The following is a 12,579-nucleotide window of genomic DNA, read 5'->3' as shown; positions in this document are numbered from 1 at the left end:
TCAAGAATCTCACATAGTGCATGTGCGTAATAAACAAGATTGTGCGTGCAGGCATGTCAATTGGTTTTGTGCAGGTAAGCTGGTGAACCCTCGGAAGAGAAACAATGCATCTGAAGTCATGCATGAACAATTATGCATGGCTGAAGTGCCATATAGAAGACTGAACAGCCTGCACTGTTTTGAAAAGGCAGAAATGGTAAAGAAGCACAAAGGAGTTTTCACGGCACAAGTAAACCAGCACAATCTCAAAATCACAAAATTTAGTAGCCACGAATATGCCCAAAGTGTGATTTTGCACCGTTACATACCTATTTTCCAAATTTTGTGTGGGCCTGAAATTAAGTGTAGGAGCTTAAATTACATTTTGTTTGTATAAACTCCCTTTTTTGCACAGAATCAAGAATGCCTTCAAATTGAGATGTGCCACACAGTGCAAGCTAACAACTATTGTTGGTTTGTGCTGTGTGATCTGTTTCCTGTGGCATGTTTAAGTCGTTGCCTTTGCACGCACGAGCGCATTTATCCAAAATGGTGTATAACCAACTGGCCACAATTGACGCTTTACTGAAGTTATGGCAATGTTAAACGAAGGGGCAAAAGCAGAAGAAAGAGAAGGTGTTTTAGTTAGCCCTCACTTCCTTTGTGTTTTACTTGTCTGTGGTGGCACTAAAGTGAGTTAGTTGCTCTGAGGTTCATCTGTTTGCTACTTTGCGATACTTTCATTCGCGACAGTTTGCCTGCTCAGTAGGTTGCCCTGACTGCTGAGTAAGTATGTTCCTGTTTTGTGTTTGTGTTCAGGAATGCAGGCTTCTTGTTTGCTGTCCGACATCGGTACACAAACAGACCGTTCGTGGTGCAGATACGGAAGAGTGAGGAAATGTCACCAGGGCTATGTGATGGATCCCTGCGCCTCATGATCCTAAATGATGGCTTTACATCTCGGAGTACTGCGGACGACCTTGAACTGCCTAATTCTTGCCAGTTGGTATGCTTTTCTCTATTTTTCTTTTAGAACAAGATAACACGTTGTTAGACATTGACAGTGCAGTAACCATTCAGTGAAGACGAGGGGTTCATGCGCTCCCGGACTTTTTTCAGAAACATCAAACCTTGTGTTGCTATTGTCACTAGACGCATGTCCTGCACACTGTCGAATAGCTGTTTCGGTATCATTGTGGCTACAAGATGTCCTTCTAGTTTGTTTTTGCTGTGCCTTTGACATGGCTCTAAAGTCTAAGACAATGACATCAACTGATAGCGCTCATCATCTCCATTATCCATGTCAGTAATGATGTTACTGCAGGTTTCAGGAACAGCGCTTTAATTTTCAGTAGGTGCCACAATGTCATTGAAGATTTCTGTATTTATGCCATTTGTCGTTGTACCTTCTTCAACCTGGTCATGACTTGAAGCTTCTGTCTTACAATATTTTACCGTTTCTGTTTTTTTTGCAATGCTTTAAGGAACAGGAGTAATAAGCTGGACATTTTGCTTACAGAGATCTGAGACACGTCTTCGTTGTTTACACTCTGTTTGAATTCAATAGCAATTCTAATTTTAGACTTCAGTGGAACCAGTTTATCCCTGCAGTCTGCCTGAAGGGCATATTCCTCATATAATTTATTGTCAGAAGTCCAGTACTTCAATCTTTTCATCTAGCAAACAAAGCCTCTCCTGAAGCATTTCTAGCCAGCTGCTCGGGAGATGAAGCGTTGTGGCCTCACTAAGTGCCGCGTTGATATTGTCAGAGAAGGGGCTTACCGTCGTTCTGATGAGTGTCCTATCCATGCTAAGCTCGGCCTCCATGTAACAGGCGACCGTGGGGGGGTGGATGAGGACAGGTGGTCCCGGAAGCTCTTCCTCGTGAATCCATGCCTGGGCTCGTCGGTCAGTCAGTCCTGGGAGCTGTTTGAAGATTGATTAATGCTGCTCCCGGGTTTCACGGCACCATTTGGTCAAAACCAGCGAAGCACCATACAGGAAGAGCAGTCGATGAGCAAACATGATGACTTAGTAGAACACCAAAGGGATGATGATAATAGTGGGTGAGCAAGGAAGAAGATTCAACACTTCTGGTCTATAGAATACACGACCTGCCCAGGTGCACTGTATTGCTTAAGCTCGGCTAGAATACTATATTGCTCTGCAATCCACGCTGCCATATTTTTTCTGTTAATGTTGCACCTACATTTCTGGTCACATTAATAATGTTTAAAATGTCTAACAAGTCTATGAAAGAATGCCTCTACAATTTTGTCCAGGCAGTTTATTCTTCCGTCATGAACATGTCCTCAAATTGCGGTGCCAGTGGAAAGCTCATGTCTCAAGATGACAGAAATAAAATTGGTTTTTATCTCTTAAATAAAATACATACTTTTACTCGATGCAGAATCTCACGGGAACATTACAGGAGCTGACTGCGTAGGGCTAGGACTAAATAAATTGTCATCTATTACGACATTAGGTGATGCACGCTTCAGCCACGGCCAATAAAACACCGTTTTTAATGAGACCTGACTTCTACTTCACCACTGGCGAGGCCTTTTGTGCCTTTGACTTATTTTTTGTGTACATAGCTACAGCTTGTTCTTAAATGTTGTACAGCTTTTGCACCGCATAACATCGCGTCAGCTATAACTCACGGCCTTATGCCAAATATGGACTTATTTCGTGCATGCTGCTTCCTCTGTCCCCTTCGGGATTCTTCAAGGAGTGCCACATATTGTTTCCATTCTCTGCTGCTGTCGGCTTTTCTTGAAATTAGAAGTGTTTGAATATTGAAATTTCCAAATTTCATGGAATACAAATATTCTAAAGAAATGAATTTCGTGTATAAATCTAATACCAAATATTTTCTCATATAGCATGAACAAAGTATAACGTAAGTCTTGTTGGGAGTTCATTTGGTAAAAAAAAGAATATGCAGGGTTATCTGCATTATTTGATGTGCGTAATGCTATTCACAGCAAGACTGTGTCAACTGAAACACTTGCAAATGAAAAAAACAACTGAAAAGTGATTGTACATAATTTCAAAGGCACGAAAACATGGTGACATTGTCCAGATAATAAATTTTGTTGCTTAAACCTAGAAAACAGATTCGCAGGTGATGCATGCTTATGGAATGACAGGAAATTATTGAACAAGCGTTGCATACTCCGTGTGTTCACTTGGCAACTGATGCCTCTCCACAGCGTTCGTGGCTATGTTGCAGCATAACTATCGAGAACAGGCACCGCTTGCATCTGGGTTTGTTACTGAAGGCCCCAATAAGTTTTCATATCACTTCTACTCGAACTGAATAGAATATTCAACTACTTCGAATACGAATCGAATCGCTAGCACTTTTCAATTTGTATCTTCGCATTTTTGTGCACATTTACTCAGACTCTGTGTATGGGCCATGCTATGGTGCTGCTGTCTGTTGAGCACCATCACCACCCATAATAAAACTGCACTGTAGCTGGATTGTATTAGAATGATAAAAAAAAATTGCATAGTAAATTATAAGCTTTGTAGAAGGTTTTCACTTATCGCAGACATTTCTTAAAAGCGCTTTTAATCGCTTAGTTAAAAAAAACTTGCTTCTCTGGTCGCAAGAGCTGTGCTGACATCGCCTTCAGTTTTTTGCAGTGCACTGTCCCTGTCATTTATCACTGTTGCTGATACCCATTTATCTATAATCGAGGAATCTTGCAGACTTAGAAAAATTCTGTTTAAATATTTTCACACTTCCTGGAGAAACTGTGGTAGGTATGGACACTTTCGGATGGCAGTCTTTTGATTGCACCACAAAATTGGGGATCCTTAAAAATCAGCCTTAAAATCAATTACAAATCAATTAAATACCAGTTTAATGGAAGCAGTGGGGACAAATGAAGTGACTTGCTTTACAAGAGTTGAATGTTGGCCTTGTTGGTATTTTGACATGGGATATGGATACGAAGAACTTTATTAAAAACATTTTGAGAAGTGCCGCCCCTTAGGGCGACACTGGGGGCCGCTCCCACGTGGGGACAGTTAGGCCCAGTCTAACCACCGCGTTGCAGGCTCTCTGGACAACCCAAAGTTGATGATGGTATTCTGAGCTCTTGATGGCCGAGCTCCACTTCTGTTCATTGATGTCCTTATCCTCTCGTAACGAGGGACACCGCCAGAGCATGTGATCTAAATTGCATGTCCCCTCGCAGCTAGGACAGTGTTAGCTAAAAACATCCGGGAATAAACACTGCATGAAGGCCAGACTACGATAACAGCTAGTAGTCTGAAGCATCCTAAGGATTATGGCCTGAGGTCTTGTGAGCTTTTTATGTGGTGGAGGAAAGATTCTTCTCTCCAGATAGAAATGTTTAGTGAATTCATTAAAGGTGAATAGAGTGTCATGAAACTCTTGGACATTGGACTGTGACAAGGCTCCTCCCCCGGGGAGAGTTAGTATGCGCACTTGGGAGTGGGCAGTGTCATTGAGGTTGGTGATTGAGTCCAGATTCAGGCTTATGTGTGCCGGAACTCAAGTGATTGTATGGGGAGTGATTGCCCTGTTCCTGAGAATACTATGGGCCTCTTTTGCGATAAAGACCGAGCCGAGTGCCTTGACTGCCGATCTAGAGTCTACGTATATCTATTTTCGCTCTGTTGTCGTCCAGAAGAGCCAAAGCAACGGCAACCTGCTCCACTTTAGAAGTGGTCCCAGCCACCGAGGCTGCCGAAACAGCATGGCCTGTGTGATCTGTTGCCACTATGGCAAAGTGAGACGAGGGGCCATATTGAGCCGCATCCACAAAGCAGACCGAATGAGAAGCATCTTGAAATAGCGTGCAACGGGACAGCACAACAGAAGGAAAGGCAAACACAGGTGCCTGTGTTCATCTCCCTTTCTGTTGTGCCATCCTGTCGCGTGCTATTTTGTTGCTGTCCCGTTGAGCACTATTTCAAGAAGTAACTTGCATAGCAAGGAACATTCATGTTCTTGTGCATTTTGCTGCACAGGCACTTGACTCTACCAAAAGAAGCCAATTCATGACAATTTCGCAGCTTACTCATGGCATTCAAGGTCAGTAGCAGCACAAGACTGAATGTTGATAGTCAGCGTCGCAGTGAGGTTGAAGCTACAGTCCACCAACAAACTAGCCTGAACCTACAGGTTCACTAGTTATAAATAGAAACCCTTTTAGGACGAGATATATAAATGCGAGAAAAAAAATTATTTTCTATCCAAATGTGCAAAACAGATGGAGAATAAGCATAATCAACGAAAAGAAAAAATATTCTACGGAATCTTTTTCAACAATAGGGGAAAGCACCAAGCAAGGAAACTGGAAGTGGATTTCACCCCCAAGCCACTTGTGGCTTCATTTGGACTTTGTACTGATAACTCTAGTAACATGTAAAACGTAGGTGTACATTTCATTTGCTTTACAACATGTATGTGGTACAGCTGCAGCTGAAGATCTTGCATTGGTCTGTTTCTCCTGACTGTGCTTTCAAAAGGTGTGCCAGTCTTCATCTTCCTCGTCCTGTGTTCCCGTTCCAAACCAACAAATGACGCTTTCTGCCTGTCATCCAATTTTGACCAAAGGCATTTAGCCAGAAACATTGTACTCAGTACCGAAACTCTGTGAAAAAAAAAAAAAAAATTGTGTTGCCTATTGGCAACACTTATCCATAAAGGGCTCACTGACTAAAGGAGCCCTTAATGCTTTTTGAACATGATAAATATACATAGTCGGTTGGGAGACCTGTTTTGTGAGCACCTGAGCAAAATCCAAATATTCCAAATCCAAATATTATGCTAAATCCAGCAGCTGAAGCCTGCGGTCTTGCTCAAAGGACTAACTGCTTTTTCCTTAAACTTCTTGTAATTGTCACCCCTTTTCTTGTTTATTGTTATGCCGCGACAAGCACAATGGCTCTTGGCCAGATTGTATTACACGTCATGAACGAGCAGTGGTTCTGCCAGGACCAATGCCTCTGTCAGGACTGATGGGTGGTGGTGCCCCTCTGATGATGCATAATACCATGAATGATATTGCGGCTTTTGAGATTGGATGGCACGAGGAACCAATCTTTGAGGCCATACTGATGCAAGAGCTGCACACAATTATGGTGGGGACAATGTGGTCATCACACTGCATCTGGACAGCTTTGAGCTGAGTGTAGGAGTGAGGGAGCAGAGAGCGAGGCTGCAAAACCATGGTAGAGGCCAAATGTAACACTTAGGAGGCATCATAAACAACTCTCGTGTAAGATTTATGAGGTGATGTCTTTTAATACTGCAGGATTTTTAATACTTGTTCAAAAGATTTGAGGCCCCACTAGTTATTACATTGTCACAAGTCTTATGATTCGCCACAGTGGCTCAGTATCTGTGCTACTCTGCTGCTGAGAACATAGTCAAAGCTTCAATGTCTGACTGCTCAAGCCACGTTTCAATGGGGGAAGAATCCATAAATGCTTGTTTCTCAGTCATTGGGTGCACCTTAAGGAAAACCCATACAGTCGTAATTAATCCAGGGCCATCTAGTACTGCATCGTGAAAGCTTGTCAGCCAGTCAACATGCTGTCATGGCACTGGCACGCATCAAGTTATAAACACGAACTGCTTGTAAGACAGCACCTTTACTCATTTCAAGTTTATTGGACCTCTTAATTTGGGGCATCTTTCTCTGACCAAGCGTGCAACAGTGACTGCAGGCTGGTGAACTGACCTGTGCATCGACTTGTGCATATGCATGCAAACTGATACTCGCGTGCAAGTCTTGCTGCCGTATTCTCAGACAATCTTCGATTTGAAGCCGTTCCTCCCCTCCAACCAGTGGAGCACAGGACCTCCCCTTCAACCAAGGAAGACACTATGCTTCTGAAGAATTGCCGGAGAATGATCAATGAAACGCAGTAACCACTTCTGTCGAGTGGAACATTCTAGAATATGGGGGTTAGTGTGGATAAAGTCAAGCAGGCTTAAGTCTGAGGACGAGCATGTGATTAGGTCACTGTGTCTGTGGGGCTATGGGTCCGCGTGAGTGTGGTTTGTCCAAATCTGTGGAATGTATGGGAAAATGTGTTGGGCCAGGTACACCTAAGTGAAAGCTTGTAAAATAAGAAAATTGTGCCAATTTCATTAGAACGCATCAGTGTAAGGCATTAGGTGTACATAAGAAGCTTTCTCACTCAATTTTACATTAACTTTAAATTTTTGTGTAGCTTTCACGCTGAAATGCCCTGAAAGCTCCCTACACCTGTTGTCTCCTGGTGTGGCGTTCCGTACAAGTCCACACAGTGGAGTGTCCGTTTCAGCCACCGCTGATTGGCTGTAGCTGTACAAGCAAAGAGCAAACTGACTGGTGGTGCCTGTCAATATTTTCCCAGCTTTTCTATACTATATTGTTACTTTTCAATGCAGTGACGCACCTTTCTGCATTTTCACTGTAGGTACATTTTTATGTAGGGATAGCACCTTCTTACATGTTGTTGCAATGTGTTTGTAAGAGGTTTCTTGTAGCTTGTGTTGCAGATAATTCTCGCTGGTCAATGGGTACATTGAACTGTTCTGATGGTGCAGAAGTGTCGTTTTACACAGGGCGTGACAGACCTTTCCCAACTTGCATGCAGTAGCTCCTTTAGGTGTGGCAGCTACTGTTTCATGGAGTTAATGGTAAATTAGCCCAGACTGCAGCCCACAGGGACACTGCAAGCACAGCTCGCATGGTCTCTCGGCGCAGGTTCTCTTGTCTGCCATCTGCTACACTCTGGGCAATGCCTGCAGTGTTTTTGTTAATTTGCTCTTGTTCTCTTTGCTTAGAGTGCTTGTAACAGTTCTTCCGAATAGCCTGTTTCCTTTCATTTCCTTTTTTCTTCCGTGGCAAAATTAATAATTGGACTTGTCTTTGGAGAAAAATATTTTTTTTCTCAAGGGCAAAGACCACAGTGCCAAACAGAGTTCAATTCAGCGTCGTCTGGGTTTTCACGAGCACACCTACACGCTGCAGTGGCAGTTTATGTGGATCATTGAGGATCTGGGTATTGCGGCGTGGTCCGTGGTCTTTGTGCGGATGTTCATTCACACTCCTGCCCCTGCTCTTCTACCCTCTTCTCTACCTGCAGTGGGAAAAGGTGATGGCTGGCTGGCCTGTCATTCACCTGACGGTTCGCCCCAGCAGATTCAGTGAGGCTGTTTCCACTCAACTTAGTTGGTCGGAATCGAATCCTCGATCTTCCAGCTGCGCTAGGCATGGCTGCAAGAGCGAGACCAGAAAAGATCTCTGCAGGACAGCATAAGGTGTGTATACACTCTTCCTCTCGTTCGATAGCACCTCTGAGAAGCACTCGGACTTGAACTTGTGGCGAGCACGTGCTGCCCCCAATGCTAAACCCAAAGAACCTCTCATCAGTGTTCTTCCTTTGACTAGCATCATACATCACCTTCATCCCCTAGATGCAGACAGCTAACAGCTACTGGCAGGGAGGCTGTGCTTGTGTCATGCACTACTGCTGCTACTTTGCTAACTCAAACGAGCTTTGAACCATTTAGATTGCAGCATTGCATTGCATCTGCTTGTCTTTCTTTTTAATTTCGTTGTGGTATTGTGTGCTCTTGTAATTATGAACTGTTGCTCACTCGCCTGGTTTAGCGTTTTTCTAAACATGAAGGAGTCAAGTGCCAAGGGAGCCCAGGAGATGAAGAAACAGAAGCTGTAGACCTCAGAAGCAGCAATAGACAGGACGAGACTGCACTGGAATCTGCTAAATGGTGATGCATAGAATCCTTTGTCCGACACCATCCACATTGCTGAAAGTTGGTGAGCAGAGTAGTAGGTTCCCCTCTCGCCTCGTTTTGGGCCTCGTCTATGAAAGGAACAGTTATACGCCCGATCTCAGGATCAAGCTGGGATGCCCCAGCGCAAAAGCCTCATGCTCTTCTGATTGGTGCCCACAGAGCATGGGATCTGCACGATTCCTTTTGTATGCGTAGATGCGGTATGGCACTCTCTCCACTATTTCCGTTTTGCAACAAAATTGAGCCCACTGATCGTTGTAGTTTCTCTTCTCTGATAAAAGAGCCATTGAAACCTCTCTGTGACAGCTTGGCCCTGTTCCTGTGCTGTCATCTTTTGGAGCATCCTTGCAGAGGCGCACCCGCAGGAGCGCAAGCAATTGATATCAGTGATCGGGCCCATTGCCTGAGCTGTTATTTTTCTGCTGGTGCGCCTGCGTTTACCTTGATTGCAAAATTTGCTCTGATGAGGTCACTGAGCATGTGAATATATATAATATATACATACAAACAGTCGAATTAACAATCGTACAGCATAAAATAAGTGCACAGGTGGAAAGAGACACCTGTTGTGTTAGCACTAAACTAATATAATAGTATCAAAATTGATAATCGTGCAATCGTAAAAGCAGTAACAGGGAAATGGTTTGATGAGCGGTTGTTTGTATAATTCATATATATTTACACAGAAACAATGTTTATGCGGAGAAAAAAAATGAGAACTTGAGGTGTATTTTTCTTATCTTTGCTAAGGTATACCGAGAGCCAGCTCTTTTCACATGTCACTTCAGTTTCGCACAGAATGCCTTCGACCATGTAATGCATTATGTTTCCGTGTGCTCGAAGGCCCGACTTGGGCCCTTTGAAGAGCGCGCCCGAGTCCGGCCTGGGCTGACGGCCTCGTGCTCGAGCCTGGCCCGGGCCCACCGAATAACGCTTCAGACGGCCCGGCCCATGCTGTGCTCTAGTACACACCATGGCTTGGCATACGTACAGCCGCACAGCAAAAATGCTAGTGTTTGTGGGCACAATGCTTGTGCCAGTAGTGGAAGGCCGAATGCCATTCTGGCTCCGCTGCAGAGCTGAATGCAGAGGTGTGAGGGCACGTCCAGTTGGCTTTGTCGTTTTTGCAGTGCAGCTCTCTGGCGTCTTTGGAGATGTAACCCTCCACGTGCGAGCTGCGCTTGCACCGTCGATACCGTGACAGCATGACGGCAACAGTGCAAGCGCACCTCCAGTGTCCATTTAATGGCTATTGCAATATAAAAGCAATGTTGCCCTGATGAAGACAGGGCAACATTTCTGATGACGAAGGCTTCTGTCCTTTCATTGCACATTATAAAGCATTGTTCATTCAAAGCACAAATGGAGCGTTAAGAGTAAATAGGCAGTTTGTTATCCTACTCCGGACTCATTGGCGAATGTGCACGATAGCGGTTCAGCCAGAAAAATCTTGACTTTCTCTGTGAAACAGCGTGCTCCACCACCTAACTTCTCGCATTTTATGTCTGCTGTGGCTGCCAGGATTAAATTTGGCATAAATTGCTCCAGTTTCATGCTTGATTGTGCTCACATGGCAATATGAAATATTCAAGAACTATTAGCAACCTATTTGAACTTACGAATAGTGATAGTATGAAATATTCAAGAACTATTAGAAACCTATTCAAACTTACGAATAGTGATTGTTCAATTTGAAAATTGCATTGAAAAGGGCAATATTAAATTCGTAATTTGAAAGTTCTGAATATGTGTGCACCCCCTGTTTTGTTAGAAACAGTTCTGCACAGCCAACAAATAATTGCTTGGCTTCATTGGTTTCAGTGTCTGTTTGGCTTTGTATGGATGGTACACCACCCTTGGTTTCCCCAGTGCCTCCTCTATTTTTTTTCAATGCCAGCCAGATGCGACTGACCTGACTGTTCACCACCCTCTCCTATCGTCCTTTCCTACTCTCCCCCCGCCGGCTAGCATTCGTGCCTGCTTTACGGTCGTGGGGGAGAGTACCATCTGAGTGGCGCCTCATGGCGGAAGTCAAAGGAACACTGGCAGACACAGGGACGGGGAGCGCCCGCTGCTACTCCAGCAGAACGGCAGCATGACAAGCTCAGACACATGTGTGACGTAAGCAGTCATACCTTCTGGGTAGCGTTGCATCATGGGAACTCACTGAACTAAGGCGCACCAATGGCTTCCATTGGGGAGCGAGCAATTACACTGGCATTGAAAAAATAGAGGAGGGGTTGGTTTCTCTCATCCTTATTGTTCACGATATATGGAGGGTGTTAACTTTGGCAGCCTTGATGCGTAGAGGTTACATACTAGGGCCTTTTGTTCAGTTGCCTTCTAAGATTACTCGCCCTTGACAGCTGTGGAATAACGGTTGTTTTAACCTGCCATGGGGGTGTATTGGTATAGCCTTGTGCTGCTAAGCCTGAAGGCGCAGGATCGAATCCCAGCCACAGTGGCCGCATTTTAACAGAGGCAAAATACAAAAATGCCCATGTGCTGTACATTGGGTGCACATTAAAGAACCCCAGGGGCAAGAATTATGCAGTCCCTCACTCCGGCGTGCCTCGTAATCATATCGTGGTTTTGGCTCATAAAACACCAGAATTTAATTAATGGGTGATTTACACCCACCACCAAGTCTTCAAGTAGTGCTGGGTAATGCTCCTAGTTACGTACATTATAAATGCAGGTACGGTTGCCCACAATAGTCTGCAGGACATGGGTTTCTTGACAAATGTGAACTTCTGCTCTGTTAGGGCATGGCACTTTAGTTTAATGGAACATTGCATAACTTGCAGTATGAATTCGAGGTGATGCGCCTGGGCTTCACAGGAATTTAGTACTTTGGCAGATCTTGTGTCCCACAACGTTCTAGCAGTGGCCAACTGCACATAAATACCAAAGAAAGTTGACGGAGGAACACCCGTCACCATAGCTATTGGTTAAGCACTGCATACGTTATGAGGAGGCCTTGGAATCAGGTCCTCCTGGTGGCAGTTGTCTTCTTGGCCATTTTTAATCCCCTCCCCCACTTTTTATAAACAATTTCAAGTTTATTGTAAATATATTTCTCATTCATAATTACTTCTTGCCTTCAATAAGAAAACAGTTAATGTCCCCATGTTCTTTCCCTTGCTTCATTGTCTCTTGGCCTCATACAGTTAAAGCTTGCATGAGCACCTTGTGCATTTTTGTCCTCGCCCTCCGCAAAAAAAATTGTGTTGAAGAAAGTTCTGTGTTTGCTCCTCTTTGCCATTTTTTCTCATTCTATGCAGGACTGGCAGGCAGGTGAGACAGCACCGACTGAAGCATTTCCAAAACACCTATCACCTTAATGCAGGGGGTTCACTATGTCCACCAAGCCGTTCCACGCTGTGCAACAGTCACTGTGCCAAAGAAACGAAAATGCGAATGTCTCTGCATCAGGTTAGTCCACGGGCTTACTGCCGTGTTTACATGTCCTCTGAGTTAAAATTTTACATTAAGAGGCTACATTCAAAGGACCCCCCCCCCCTCCTTTTTTTTTCTTTGCTCATCATCTGTTTCAACAAGTAGCCGATCCTGTTTGTAACAATGGTATGGCTTCATACGAGCCTATGATGAAGAGCAAAAAAATGCACTGACGATTACGATACTCCCTAATGGTGGATCCACACGACGGACGAAATCCGTCTTTTTCGCGACGGACTGCGCATCACGTGACTACGTGTCACGGATTTGTGGCGTCCGCGCGTCGTCCGCGACCCCCACGGACGGAAAATGCCGAGCTATTTTTCGCATCCGGATTTTGGGGG

The 12,579-nt window shown here is 44.4% G+C and overlaps 1 protein-coding gene and 1 long non-coding RNA gene across 24 annotated transcripts in view; one reads left to right on the top strand and one right to left on the bottom strand.

The window, feature by feature from the left end:
• Positions 1-12,579, top strand: part of LOC126540575 (uncharacterized) — an 80,070-nt gene that overhangs the window by 52,445 nt on the left and 15,046 nt on the right. For 4 of the 23 annotated variants that reach the window (XM_055076124.2, XM_055076121.2, XM_055076127.2 and 1 more), the window contains exons 3-4: positions 807-981; positions 12,061-12,211. In XM_055076124.2, coding sequence (XP_054932099.1) covers positions 807-981; positions 12,061-12,211 — 326 coding nt within the window. Of the gene's footprint in view, positions 1-74; positions 197-798; positions 986-8,103; positions 8,279-10,673; positions 10,898-12,060; positions 12,212-12,579 lie in introns of all 23 variants that reach the window. The other 19 variants (XR_011892854.1, XR_008614560.2, XR_008614561.2 and 16 more) reach the window with 13 other exon arrangements.
• The window catches only part of LOC129387288 (uncharacterized), a 51,988-nt gene that overhangs the window by 30,185 nt on the left and 9,224 nt on the right, over positions 1-12,579 (bottom strand). The window contains exon 2 of the long non-coding RNA XR_008614566.2: positions 1,762-1,905. This is a non-coding gene — a long non-coding RNA (uncharacterized lncRNA). The remainder of the gene's footprint in view (positions 1-1,761; positions 1,906-12,579) is intronic.

The sequence above is a fragment of the Dermacentor andersoni genome, chromosome 2 (genome assembly GCF_023375885.2).
Source record: "Dermacentor andersoni chromosome 2, qqDerAnde1_hic_scaffold, whole genome shotgun sequence".
Classification (NCBI taxonomy): Eukaryota; Metazoa; Arthropoda; class Arachnida; order Ixodida; family Ixodidae; genus Dermacentor; species Dermacentor andersoni.
Note: the sequence above shows the minus strand (reverse complement) of the source record. Positions and strands in the feature narration are given on the sequence as shown.